The 14,787-nt window shown below is 34.9% G+C and overlaps 1 protein-coding gene and 1 long non-coding RNA gene across 2 annotated transcripts; one reads left to right on the top strand and one right to left on the bottom strand.

The window, feature by feature from the left end:
• Nucleotides 1-308: 308 nt before the first annotated feature.
• Np (serine protease notopleural) lies at nucleotides 309-13,258 on the bottom strand. The gene is made up of 7 exons (XM_088035438.1): nucleotides 13,000-13,258; nucleotides 12,420-12,522; nucleotides 7,164-8,180; nucleotides 6,707-7,024; nucleotides 4,720-4,897; nucleotides 2,403-2,671; nucleotides 309-1,084 (listed from the first exon to the last, which is right to left on the bottom strand). Exons 2-7 carry the CDS (start codon nucleotides 12,520-12,522, stop codon nucleotides 768-770), a joined length of 2,202 nt encoding a protein of 733 aa, XP_087891564.1. The 5' UTR covers nucleotides 13,000-13,258; the 3' UTR covers nucleotides 309-767.
• LOC148181454 (uncharacterized) lies at nucleotides 4,917-6,774 on the top strand. The gene is made up of 3 exons (XR_015770096.1): nucleotides 4,917-5,371; nucleotides 5,826-5,879; nucleotides 6,692-6,774. It is a non-coding gene; the product is annotated as an uncharacterized LOC148181454 (long non-coding RNA).
• Nucleotides 13,259-14,787: the final 1,529 nt, after the last annotated feature.

Below are 14,787 nucleotides of genomic sequence, written 5' to 3'. Positions count from 1 at the left end.
GGGGTTTATTCAAATATAGAAACGTAGATGCCTATTTCATTGCGTGATAAAGAGTCGCAATATCAGTATCATAAAACCCTTGGCGGTGTAGTGCTCTAAAAATTTATTACAAGGATAAATCTCTCTGGTAATTCAATATCTGAAAAAGTTGGGTTAATTATTATGTTACCTTCGTAAAGCCGCATTATCCATTTTTTATCTGTTAGTTTGGGTTCGGTTTTAAATGATCCTGATGTAAATACAGCATTCATCAAAGCTAACAAATTTTTCAGGAGTCTGTTTACTGATGTTCAAACAGGAAGAATAAATAAATATTTTATTCATTTATAGTACAAAATTAAGTTCAGGCACCTCTATTTACATAATATAAAAATAATAACAATATCGTTCTTAGGGTATAATTACAGTGATCGACCAAAAAAGTTAAGTCAACTACTTTGCTTGAGCAAGGATCTCTTAACTCTTTCTATCAATTTTGAAATAAGTTATACTGCATTATATTAAAGATTACAGTTTGTTTCATCACTTGTCTCTACTCCAATTTTTCACAATAGAGTCTCACTTAATCACAAATATTGAGTTGGTAAATAGTTCTTATTTTTCGCAAGAGCGTGGGTAAACTGTTGCATGCATACTATATTTATAGCACGTGGAAGAAAATCAATAGCGACATCCAATATACTTTGCATGTAAACATCAAGATCGAAGGAGTTTAATACAGACCCGCACGTTCTAACAAAATTTATGCTAATTTCCGAATCACATTGTTAGAATTGAAGGATTTGATTTATCCAGTCCCTAAACTCGCTGATTCGAGTGTACACTCCCGGTTGGTTCGGTTCAGCACATCCAATGCCCCAGGATATTACGCCCGCAAGAAGGAATCTTTTGTCGTCGCGCTGGATTACCATGGGTCCTCCGGAATCACCTTCGCAGGAATCGAAACCGCCACGACGCCATCCTGCACAGATGAAGATGTGGGGGATGTGCTCGATGTAACCTGCTGAACGGTACATGGACTCACAGACGGAGTTGTTGATTACTGGCACGGATACTTCCTGGAGGATGCTTGGGAGGGGGCCATCTAAAAAAAATTCCACGTTCCACGTTAGTTGTTTGCTTTTTTCTTTTTATTAATAATAATAAAACAGGAGTTTCTAAGAAGCTTCTTAAATATATCAAAACTCCTATGACATAACGACAATAAATTTATTTGTTGGTAAACTTGACGATATTTTCTTAAATTTACGATAACAAGCAGTCTACTGTGTTCTTCATTATCTTAAATTATTAAAGGTGTGTATGTACACAACTTGAAGCATTATTGATTAGTTATTGATATTATATACAATTTTATATTTTTTCGTGTAAAGTGAAAGCTTCAAAGCAAAAAATGTTAATTAGGATCCGTCGATTTTATCCTTTGATATTTCGGCGCGGGTTAGCTATAAAAATGTTGTTTTTTTGTGCATTTTATCCGTCTGGGATGCGAATGTGCTCTTTATTACACTTCAAATTGGTCTTTTTCTTGTTCGTTTCAAAAAAAATGTAATAAAATCCACTTTATTATTTCATGGAATCGGAGGGTATTAGTTTTTTACTTCTTTAAAAATTAATAAATTAATGGAAGGCAGTTATGTTCTCAGCAGATGTTTTCTAGTTAGTTAACTGTAATACTAATCACATCAAAAATATGTGGCAATTAAGACTTCTGTGCACGATGTGAATGATGTTATAACTGCTCTAAAATATTTATTGTTTAAATATAAAGAGAATGCTTATAGTCATACAGTCTATAAATCTAAAGTTCTGGGTCTGTAGGTCACAGAGATTGTTAGACTGAAATATGACACATTCTTCTTTGTCACTGCTTTCAAAACACTTTTTTGAGCTTTAAAATTTGCATGCTTGTCACAGAATCGTGCCACAATTTTTTGTTGAATGCAGGAAATTGGAAATCTCCTGGTGTATCGTTTTTAAATTGGATTCAAACCACCCGATTGTATTCCTGGAAATCTTAATATCGATAAAATAGGTACGAATAACAAAAGAAATATGAGTCTCTACAGCGAGCGTGAAAACATGAAAGATTTCAGCGATTTCAATCACAAAGGGTAGTTTGAGTTTGAAATAACCAGACACTCTTCTTAATAGTTAACAGTATTTCATCTGATCCTGCATGACACATTCTTCGACTGCCACATATTTCCAGTCTGCACTAAACCCATTGAGGCGTGTTTATGACTTCAAAGAAGAAATTTAATACCATCTTATTACCACTCGTTACGTCTTCCCATAAAAATAATCTCGGCACTGTTAAGATTGTAACCTTATAACTCGCAATCTAAGAAATAAATTGTTTGTCTGGATTTACATTCCTACTTTAATAATAGATAGTTTACCCTCGTAAAGACGTCCCCATCCTGTTACATAAGCAGTCCTTCCAACGAAATTCTCATCGCTTTGAGGGACACAGACTGGCAAGATATTTGGCTGGAACGTGACAGGCTCGTAGAAACGGAGGAGGGCTAGGTCATATTCGAAAGTCCTCGGGTCAAATTGGGGATGTGATGCAACAATTTGCACTCGACGCTCCTGGTGCAAGTAGGGCTCGGATTCTGTAGATAGGTCATGTTCTCCCAGGCGCAGAAGTAGGTCACTAGGTGGAACGCTGCAAAATCGATAGAATTAAATTAGTGATTGAAATTTTTAATAGGGGCTTGTGTTTGCACTTGCGGGAGTCCGAGGAATTCTCTTTTTGTTTGCCAGTGCAATCGTCTGGAAAATGTTGAATTGATTTTCTTTAACTGAGTGAACGCGAGAGTTTAACTATTTTGCTGTGTTATCTCTAGGAGATTTTTCTAAATAGATAACAATTTGAATTTTACAAGAATTCTGCCGGAGCCCGTACTTCTTTTTGCAAATATTAAGTTTTAAAACGCAAAACCTTAAAATTACTAAATATTCTTATAGGGAAGAAAAATTACGCACTAAAATGGTGGATGCGCCAAATATGATTTTATGATATATTTTCGTATAATTATGAACTTCCCAAATGCAGAAACCTGCAATGTTCTGTATTTTCATTGAATTAAGAAGAAGACGAACTTTTGAAACTCATTTTATTTTTTTAACTAAATTTGAGATCGCTCGCTCTGCATTTCCGCTCTAATGAGAATTTTATTCAAAAATCTTTTATTTTATTAAAATGATACATATGAAAGGAAGGCTCACAAAGGTATGAAAAAATTGATGTGGGCGGACAATTTATTCGCATGAAAAAAACATGAGAGTACATGCAAACAAACCGCAAATTCCCGCACAAGAGACGCAACTTTTAATTAATTTTTATCGCTAATCTACCACGCATCAATAGATTTCCACAAAAGAATCAGAATCAATTAGGATCGTTCTCATTTGCATGACAATTTTCACAAAGTCATCTAACGTCATTCTTTTTATTCATCACACAACAATAAGAAACGGTACTGAAATTCGTACAACCAAATGACTTGTAATTTATTGTTTCCAATTTCGGATTAGAATTTCTCAGCCTCTTTAATTCCACCAAATTCGTGTAACACCTACATAAAGCACGTAGATTTGATTGCGTGATTCATATTTAAATGAACGAGTTTTATTCATAAGCTGAAAATATAAGTATCCACTTGCAAATATTTACAGTTTTTGAAGGTTACAGTTGAAGAAATGAAGGATTTTGATGAGCTGCTGGCTTTACCTCTGTCACGGAAGAAATTAAGCAAAACACTTAATCCTCAGGAATTTTTAAAATATTCAAGGTGCTGTGTTCCGCTTGGATTCAGAGATACTAGTGCAAAAGATAACGGTCGCTACTTCCTTTCATACGAAAATGTTAAATATTCACACGTGATGAACAGAAAAATGCGATATTTGCTTTGTTGAGATGTGGATTTGGACTGTGGGAACGAAGTTACAGGAAAGGATAAATAAAGTGTTTGTTCTCTGGGGAGTTTCTAACTTAATTAGAAGAAAAGAAGGAAACATTTATTGATCTGTGATCTTTAAGTGTCAACTTTGTAATTAACTGGGAAGAATAAAAATATAATCTTCACCTTTCAAGGTGGAGAAATATTAAATATCGTGACGCGATATTCATGGCCAGTGACAAAAATCTTTTTTACTGAAATGAAAATTAATTATTTTTTCCTGTGGACATTCTTCAAGTTCACACAAAATGTTACACTATCATTTGCATAGTAGTTCGTTGGTCCCCGGAATTTTAAACCCGTATATCCTTTCACTGGCTGCATTTTTGGTTATGAAATTTTGACTGAACAATCCATTTTTGAAAGAGGGCCCTCGAGGCTACAAAAATGTAAATTGGCTCCATCGTACCGAAAAATTTTCTCAAATATTTCAGACTTTTATTACATTTGCTACTCCAATAATTAAGTCTCGTTCTTCTTACCCATTGAAGTTTTTTTGTGAAAGGATAAATCATGCGTATTAATGTAATTTTATAATAATGGATTCGACAAAAGTAGCTCGAGTTCTTTTCCTTTAAAAAAAATAATTGGCGGTAAATTAAACCATAAATGAGAATACGTATTACCTCGCCGCAGAACCCCAATTAAATTGTGTTGGATATAAACTGAGCTTCCCGGATATTAGACTTATTTATAGAGTTCTTGAATGCATCATTGTACAGGGATTTATCTTTAATGGAAGAAAACTTACTTGTCTACACAGTGCGCCGCAGTAATGGCCCAGTTTTCATTCAGGAGAGCAGCCCCACATTTATGCAGGTATGTGGAAGTCCTCCACTGTCTCAAGGATATTTGCCAAGGCCATTTTCCAAAGGACGCCTTCTCTCCTCCGACTATTCTACCTTCTGGATACATCCTCCGACCGCACACTGTTGCCAACAACAGAGCCGAACTTAACATAACCATCATGAATTCGAACCATTAATAAACTTTTTTGCAGATTAACAAGTTCATAAAACCACTCGTAAACTTCAGTATTTTACTCAAACGTGATCATCACAGTTTTTAAAGCAATAAACTCGATTTCTCACTGGAGGTTTAATTGGCCGTTTTACAGGACGCGCATCACTTTAATTTCCTATGGCACTTATTGGAGACCAAATGCAAACTCGTTTTGTATTGTCTTATTTTGAAGTGCCGAGGTTGTAGACCAACCAATGGTTAGTGCTTCAACTTACCTTGAAAGTTCAAGAACCATTTCACATGACAGGGACTGACTTTGGTCATTTCCTCTGTTTCAGCGCGCAACAGAATGCCGGCCAATTTGTGTTGGCACTAAATTTGGGTGCAAATTATAGTAATTTTCATAAATCGTTTGCAATTCTCAAACAACAACAATGCAGGTATGAATTTTATTTTTAGAATTTTGTTTGCAAGTTTGTCAAATACACACGAAATCGATCCACCGCATTGGTTCAAATTTGCATTACGTGGGTGCCACACGATAAGTTTATAAATGGGGGTATTCTAAGCGTTTCCAAGAAAAAATCCAACTTTTCTGCTTGGAAAACGAACAAATTGGTCCAATGTTGCTAAAGCAACTCTATTTCTTGAATACGTTATTAGATAAAAATGTTAGCGGAAAAGACGGAGTAGAAAATGAATATAAAGTACTTTCTTTGCCTTCACGGGAGACAACGAATAAAATAAATCCGTTGCCAACAGAGATTAAAGAAAACTAGGATATCGACTCATTTTGTTCTTATTTTAACAGTTTAATCCAAAGGAAGAGCAGTTTAATTTGTTCAAGATTCAAGACGTTCAGTTGGTTTAAATTTTAAATTATTTTAATTTCAGATCAGAACATCCTCTAATGAGGTCATCTTCGCTCTGTTGCAAATTTATGTGACGGTGAGTTTCCACGATCTGAAGGATCCTATTTTTCTTTATGTCAAGAAAAAAATATTTTAAATTTGTAATTAGTAATAATAAATTAAGTGATCATGTGAGTCCTTGCTTTAGAAGAAAATATACCATTAAATATACAAAAGAGACTCTTAGATTTTGATTTTTTTTGGTTTACATCCCATTTCCTGCATTTTTACATGTTGCAACTTTTTGTTATTGCTCTGGTTTTAATTCGTGAATATTCTAAGAGTAATTTTATTATTAGAAAATTTGCAATTTTTCAATATATTTTTTATAAATAAACGACAGATTACTCTATAGTTAGCAGTAAATTGAGTCATCTTCCCCCTTTTTAAAGGATTTATTTGGTTATAAGTTTGTTATTAAGCTTCTTCCGCTTCCACTGAATTAAATTATTGACCATCACAATTTTGAATGCAAAGGCTTTGAAATTTAGTTTTGTTTCACCTCCTTTGAATAGATCTTCCCAAAGTGCACACGGCCACTAATTAAAACATTAATAATTTCATAACGTACTTAATGGATATGTGTGGCTGCAACCGCTTCACCATTGCTAAAGGCCACATTTAGATACTCGAGTTTGCTCTAAAAACTTGAATGCATTTTTCAAAACCGCGGAAATGGCTCAATTTGAATAAATGATAAATAACGACACTAATGATGGTACACATGCACTGTGAATGTTGCACGTCATATCAAATCCTGAAGTTTAGCTGGATCTTGTGGACAAATTACTGTTAATTTTTCTAAAAGTTCATCTCGGAACTGTTGACCTCGCGTTTTCTTCATTTCAGGCCATCATTACTCACCATCCGTGAAGTCGCTCATGTTGACCGGTCGAATTTCCGGAATGGACCCTTCCGTGGTCGAAGAAGCAACTGCGGGAACAGGTGATGATTGCGATGTAACTATTCCTGCAGTGGCCGTTGCCGACGCATTCAAGGTCGCTGAAGAGGTTGTGGATTCTAGAGGTATATACGTGATGGACGGTTTACTTGCACTTTCAGTCGTCGAAACAACAGTTGTTGAAGACGCGGTGGAGGAGGACGTCGATTTTGGCGGTTCGGATGTTGGTTGGACGCTGGGCAAAGGGACCCATTTGTCCGGCGTGGTCGGTGGTACCCATTCTTGAAAAATGGAGAAAATAAAGTAGGACAACAATAAATGTGACTCGAGTGGACATTTAACGGAATTTAACAACAGTTAGTCGGTAAAAATTATCGATGGGTCTGATGTAATTGGCTATTAAAAGAAGTAATTACGTACCTTCACTTGTACTGTTACCGGGTTTGTTGGTTGTTGGTGAGGAACTGTTTCTTTGGGAGCTGTCGAGGGTCCAGGTGACTATAGAGGCTGTTGTGGTACTCGGGAGAGACGTACTTTGGGTTGCATTACTGATGGGTGCTTTGGTACCATTTACAGGTTTAGCAGTGGTACTAGGCTTTTTCGTCGTCGTCGTCGTCGTCAGTCGTGTCGTCACAGGTTTCCTTGTTGTTACAGTGGGTTTTTGGGTCACAGTTGTACTAGGTTTACGCGTTACTGTACTAGGCTTCGACGTTGTCGTCGTCGTCGTCGTTTTTTTCGTTACTGTAGGTTTTGATGTGGTCGGACTAGGTCTTCTCGTTACTGTAGGTTTAGACGTGGTCGTACTAGGTCGTCTCGTAACTGTAGTAGTTCTACGTGTTGTAGTAGTGACAGGTCGTACCGTCGTTTTTATCGTAGTACTCGTTTCAGGTTTACTAGGTTTTTTTGTGATAGTTGGTCTAGTAGGTTTCGTTGTAGTCTTAGGCTTGGTAGGAGCTTTCGTGGGTTTAGATTTGGTTGTTGTTGTTTTAGGTTGTGATGTTGTAGGTTTTGTTGTTGTTTCTGGAGGAATGTTACCATCCACTGACTGGAATGTGGTCAGTTTGTAGCTTACTGTCGTATCTTCTTGTTTTGGTGTCGTCGTCGTCGTTGTCGTCGTTCCTTTTGTCGTGCTTTCAACTTTTGTAGTACTTTTAACTTTTGTAGTACTTTCAACTTTTGTCGTGGTGATTGGTTTGATGGTACTTGAAAGTCTTTGAGGAGGCTCTCTTGCTGGTATTATATCAGATTCTATGGTATTGTCTATTACATCATGAACCGGTTCAATGTGGCAGCAAGAGCCAAAATAGAATCTGTCTATACAAGTGCCTAAGTGAGTACCATTCGCTTTTAGACAGTCTATCGCAAACATGCACACGCCACTTTGACTGGTTTTTCGTGATATACAGGGTAGATTCCTTATATTTCTCCCCGCAGTACCTAGAAAAACAAAAAAAGGTAATTCCACGGTACTATAAAAAGTGTGTCAGTAATATCCCACACGACATAAGTGATTGCATCTTACAAACAACACGAGCGAAAATAACTGTTGTCTTTGTTCTACTGTTCCAATTTCGTGGTCATTTTAATTTTCATTGCGTATGTCATTTCTAACGGAAGAGCGACCTGAATTCTTACAATTACATTAACTCATAATAATCTCATTATGTAAGATTGGGGATTTTTGTGCATTCCGAAAACTGGTCAACTCTCCCAAGATGATGTTTGCTGCTGGTTAACGGTGCATGCATTCCGTACTAAACAGCTGACTGTCTCTTTCTATCCATGACGTTACTGGTCCCGTTACCTTGGCCCAGTGGTAGCTACTGGTCGCGGTACTAATTCCGCCGAAACTGACACAATTTTAGGGATGTACATGTATAATAACATGGTTCCGCTTATTCGACATCTTAATTAATCCTTGTGAGCCGAAATGCGTTCTTTCAACTTGACCGGTAACGTAACAAAAGCGGTTTTAACTCTAAAAACTGCGTAATTAACTCCGGTGATCTGCAAGCCTTCAGTTCTGATCTTTTTCCAACAAAATAAATTCGTTTTAAAATCGATCCAAGACAGACGCTAAAAATATTCTCGTCTTTGCGAAATCTCATTTCTCGTCGTTCCGTTAGTTCTGATTCAAACCGAATCGAATTATTTATGGGCAGAGTGCCATTAAGGAAGTTCGCACGGGAGATCTCATCAATTATCGTGTCCATTATAAACCATTTCCTTGCGATAATTCCAATAATTAATTTAACGTTATGTTAATGCAGAGACCATTTTCCAATTTACTCAAATGATTGAGCATTGTGTTCACGTTGGTCCGAATGCAACCACGCGACCAGAATTTGCAATAACTATGTCGTAATCTTATGGAAATAACAACAACAATCGCCTTGATCCTGATTTACAAATGAAAGGTCGAGGCTATTGACAGTTTTTCGTGGTACCGCTATTCTTCACACCCAGGTTAAGATTCAATGGGTGAAACCAGAGTCTGCCCCTTTTGGCACCGATGACCTACTAGCTGTAGGAACTAAAAGAATTCATAACCACATTTATTACAATGGTAAACAGGGAAAGTTAAACCCAGATTGATATTAATAATGGGATAGAAAGTTTTGACTCATCAGGTGACAAACGGAATTTTTAACAAACTAGTCAGTCAAAAATCACGATGTGAAAGTAATTCGATCAAACTTGACACTGGTCCCAAAATCGCAGCTTTCATTATTGAAATAAAAAGTTGCAAAGTGTGAAATCTTTGTTTTTCTGTTTTGACACTTATTTGTCTTTTTACTTATTGCATGACTGAACCTGCTGAGAATCTAAAGTTTGTACAATGATCCGTAAAATAAATACTACCTAGCGGTATTTTTGTTTGAATGAGAACTGTTGCAGATATTGAGAGGCAGCAAAAAGCGTGTTTTTATTTTACAAAAATTAAATCGATTTTTATTGCGGATTGCGGACAGAATATCCGGTTTTTTCAACTTCAAGGCAAATTGTTTCGGATCGATTACAATAGATCAAATATCTTCTTTCTTGTTGTGTAGCAAAGTGCGATTAATTACATTTAATAACTAAAGACGGGGATCAGGTAAGTTTTTCAGTTTTATGGAAACGTTAATTTGGAAAATTTACGTAATTTTGTGATCATTTTTCCTTCGATAAACTAATGAGGATGAGAATGGAATTTTTGCAGACTTCTACAGAAAGATTAAAACTTCCAGTTTCATAGTTCAATGACCAGGTATTTTGAAAATTATACTCATTTGCATGTTTTTGTAACTAAATCTTTACTATTTTTTGCTATTTAAAATTTACTTTCTAATGCGAGAATCATCAATTTTTGAATTGATTGACATCTATTGATTTGGTTTTCTTAAATTTCTTAAAATTTAATTTAACAATTTATTATATTATATTCTTAATTCAAGATTTAAACATTTTAAAACAATCCAAAGACTTACAAAAAAAAAAAAAATTTTCAAATGTTTTCATCTCGTCTGGTTTTTGAGAAATCGTCAATAAAACTTTCATGAACATCGTTTATTAACTGAGAAGAGAATTTAAAAAATTTGAAAAACGTTTCTCCTCATTCTGAGAGACAAAAAAAGAAAAAAAAAGGGTTTAAACAATTTGAAAAGAAAATTCAGCATATTTGAAAAATTTAACGCAAAGATTTACGGAAATAAATTAATAATTATAAAAAGAAAAGAATTTAGAATAATATTTTATTAAGCAGAAAATGTAAAAAGTCTAAAGAGAAAATCTAAAAAATCTGAGAAAAAATTTACGTTATTTGTGAATCTAAACAATATAAAACAAGAATTTAAAGAGAAAAATTATTGAGCCTAAAAATTAAACAGACATAAATTGCAAAGATTTATGAAAAGAAATTAATGATTACAAGAAGAGAAGAGAATTAAAAAAGATATTTTATTAAATAGAGGATGTAAAAAACCGGAAGAGAAAATTTAAAGAATTTGAAGAGAAAATTTACGGAATTTGATAATTTAAACAATCTGAAAGAAAAATAAAAGACTTAACAGCTAAATCTTAAAAACCTAAATTTTATAAAGAGACTACGCAAAGTTGCAAGAAAAAAAAAAAATTATAACGAGAAAAAAATTTAGAACAATATTTTATTAAACAGAGATTGTAAAAAAATGTAGGAATGTAAGACTAATCTAAAAAAAAACTGAGGAGAAGAAAATTTACGCTATTTTGCAAATCTGAACTATATGAAGCGAGAATATAAAGACTTTAAAGAAATAATTTAAAGAACCTGAAATTAAATAGACAGAAAACCCAAAAATCCAAGAAAAGAAATTAATGATTACAAAGAGAACAGCACTTAGGAGGATATTCTATTAAATTGAGATCGGATGAGAAAAACTTAAAGATATAAGGAGAAAATTTACGAAATTGTGAATCTAATAAATTTTATATTTCAATTAAAGATATATTAAAAAAAAAACGTGATTTTAAATTACTAGGATGACATAAAAAATGCAATTTCATAAGTTGAAGCACCGCAATCTCTTTCTAATTACAACTAAAAAAACGAAATAGCTTCCAGTTTCTAATATAATTATTAATACTTTATGTGTATTGACATAAACAGTTCGTTAACATGTATTTAACTACCCTGGAAAGACATAAATCTTGCAGACTCATAAACTATACATGCAAATAATTTATGTTCTTATATCATACATTATTGTGTGCATTTACTACAAGAAATATCTAATTTACTCACTCACTAGGAATTTAAAACTATAATAGATAACTCTGCGTGCGGTTTGTGGTCTGTAATTGGAAATAAATGAGGCGCTGTTTTTGTAGACGCAAGTAGTGATAATTGATAAAACAAATTTCCTTTAAAAGGATGAAATCCTTTGAAATTGTGGAATTAATTAAAGTACTCTTCACCCAATTCCCGCCATTGAATATCCTGCCAAATGCCTGTACACGCTCAATGCTATCCTATTTCAAAGCGACCACCCCAAAGTGTCACCCTCACAATTTTTATCAATCGTGAAAACTGATTTATGATCTTCCGCTTTTCACTAGTGAAAGCGATGATAGAAAAGCTGTATATGGGTACCAACATTTCCCGATAAACCCGCGCATTTAATAAAGTGGTGTGAAAAAAGGCAATCCTTCGAGAGTTGTCTCGGCGGGATCCTCATTTGAATTATTAATTTTTCGATTATGAATGGGCGTCTAAGGTACCGTCTGGAACATGCGCCAAATAAGCATGTCCTTGAAATGTTAAAATCGTCGCTCATCTAAATTCCTGGTAAAATGGCTGAATTAAAATTTCACACCACGTATTCCGTGATGGTGTTCCATGATTACACGTTTCACTGAATCATCCTTCCTTCTTTCTCGGTCAGGGTCTTCATCAGCGCAGCGGAATCGAATCTCCAGCAGAGTTATGTAATATTGGAATCGGAATTAAATGAGTGAAATGAGTAAATTCGGTTTGTATGGCTTTGGTTTATAAGGTAAGAACAATTGAGGTCGGATCGCAAACATGTGTGTAGGCGAATGTGTGTCAACAATGCCAATTTGCGACGCCGACGTGTTGCTCCTTTTTCAAAAAAAAACTGATTTCAATTCATTTTTGCTAGTTTCAATCTTAGGAAGTCAAATTAAGCGAGCACTTACCTATGTTGGCAGTGATGAAGGCTGGTTGCATGTTATAGACCGGGGAAGTCATACATAACTCCAAGAGGAAAGTGGCAAAAGTAACTAAAACTGCTGGCAGCATCTGGAATGATAGAAACGGTCTTAGATCATTTAACCCGCAACTAGCTTGCAATGATTGTGCAAGAGAGGGCCAACGCTCCACCAGGAGGTCACTGACTGCTCGGACACGCTGCCCAATCTTTAAAAAATGTTTTGTCACATTGTTGGAGTTAATGGTGGGAATCAACGTCACACTTGAGAAGATTAAAAAATACAACGCAAAAAGGTGAGATATACCTAATTGTTTCGGTGGTAATTATCTAGAGCTAGAAGTTTCCACGATGGGATCGTCTGCGATTTAAAATCCCTTGGGAAATTTCAAGAAAAGTTGCGGTTTGCTAATTTATGCAATGCATACAACTTGATGCTGTATTAATTATGTATTCTAACGGAATAGCCCGGCAAAGTATACAGGATGTTTTAAAAGAAATCCCGAAAACCTGTTATTACGGGCAATCATGCATAAAATGTAGGTCAAGTTAAAGAATAAAACCCTTACCTTTCTTCGGACTAGAGAATAACAAACAGTTCGATAAACTCTAACAAAAATAAATAACTTAATTAAGCAGGTTAATTAACACTTTGCACAATCACACCGGCATTATTACGACTTGACAATTAGCTATCTTATTTAATGGCCCAAACTCATATTCTTGGAACTTTCGACTTTTTCGAGAGAATTTGAACGTTCGCGCGCTAATGGTTGGACACCATCCCCATGACTATACGTTCATCACCTGTCCGACGTTGAGTTGGGACTGATTAAAGAAGAGTTCTGCCATCCTGAAGACCAGGGTGGGTCGACGACCTCCTCGGTAGCGCAGCACTAGTGCTGGTGCAGGTACTTAAGGAGGGGATGTACCGTTAGTACTTTACTTTGGTGATCGAATTGTTAAAGAATAACGAGAGCTCAGGTGCTAACGTAATGGTCACTAATGAGGATTCTGCGTGGCGCCTTTGAAACAAGGAAGACTTATTATTTCAAGACATGGTACGGCCGGATGTGGGCTCCGGAAGCTGAGCTAACATCCTGCGAGTCATTTTTTCGGAATTCCATTTCTTATTATGTTATCTTGACGCATGGATATTTTGTAGTAATGAATTAAGGCTAAAGTGACGCAGAACTAGAGAAAGTCGATTTTGGTTAATTTTGTTTATTGCAATACAGTCATCAATAGCAGAAGAAATGATGAGGTTTCATTTTTGCGGAGATTGTAAAGGCTGATGCACATTAGATTGTTCCATTGAAAGTAACTATTCATTAAAGAGATCAGCAGGTTGTCGTAGGCTGAATTTATTCAAGACTTGCAAGATTTCATTCAACGATGCATCCTCGGTATATAAAAACTTTCCAAGATCTGTGATACATACAAATTTGTGGTTGGATAATAAAGTGTTATATTATTGGAGTCGCGCCAAAGCAATCATACAAGAAGCAAAAAGATTAAGAAAAAATGACAAATAAAATACCTTTCTGTAGAACTTGATTGGAAGACTAACAATTCAAATTTTTGAAGCTTGTTAACATCTATTGTTGTGTCTTAATTTTATTGGTTCCTTGACGTTAATCATATAGGAATTAGATAAATGCTCATAAAAGTCATGTTGACAACAGTACAACTTTATTAAATTTATGTTTATATTCTTCTTATATTCTACGAGTTAAAAATTGACAAAAATTTACGTTACTTGTAACTACTTTCGTGTGTCTTTTCATGGTTCCATGTAATGTAATGCGGAAATGTTACCTTTGCTATGTGTGTAGGCTGACATATTAGATTTCTTGTAGATTGCCTTAAGCATGTAGGTGCTACTGTTGTAAGTGCATTACGTCCCATTTGTCATTTTTAGTGTCCAAAGGAGATGTAACGTAGCAGGAAAGGACATTAATAACAGCTCAGAGAGAAATTTTTTTTTTCGTGTAGGATATTGATTAACTTGTCTTAGAGGTTTAAAGACCTTTTGAAGAAGCTTATGTTTGTTAGAATACTTTGCTATAAATCATAACAAGACAGTCTAGAACAAGATTAAAACACCTTAAGACTCGTTAGATATGTTTTGAATTTCCTAGAAGTATTTATTAGTTTGTTTGGTTTCTTGGATTTCCGGGCAATTTAATATTTTCTCTCTTCTGTCATTTGTAATTTTTCAAGGCTCTTTCAATTTTTTATATTTTTATTTCAATTTCTAACACAGATATTCTAACGTTATTATGTCTTTCTAGCTTAAATAGTTAATTTTTTGCGATTATTACAATTTTTAAAATCTTTTAATTAAATTTATTGTA

Source organism: Gnatocerus cornutus, chromosome 1, assembly GCF_029298725.1.
Source record: "Gnatocerus cornutus isolate USDA-ARS CGAHR chromosome 1, icGnaCorn1.1, whole genome shotgun sequence".
Taxonomy (NCBI): Eukaryota; Metazoa; Arthropoda; class Insecta; order Coleoptera; family Tenebrionidae; genus Gnatocerus; species Gnatocerus cornutus.
The sequence above is the reverse complement of the archived record's forward strand: the minus strand, read 5'-3'. Positions and strand labels throughout refer to the sequence as shown.

Coding starts and splice junctions, on each gene's coding strand:
- Np (XM_088035438.1), bottom strand. CDS start 12,522: ATGCTGCCAGCAGTTTTAGTTACTTTTGCCACTTTCCTCTTGGAGTTA. Junction 4,898..6,706: donor CATGAGCGACTTCACGGATG/GTGAGTAATGAT, acceptor TGTTGGCAACAG/TGTGCGGTCGGAGGATGTAT. Junction 2,672..4,719: donor GCGGCGCACTGTGTAGACAA/GTAAGTTTTCTT, acceptor TCGATTTTGCAG/CGTTCCACCTAGTGACCTAC.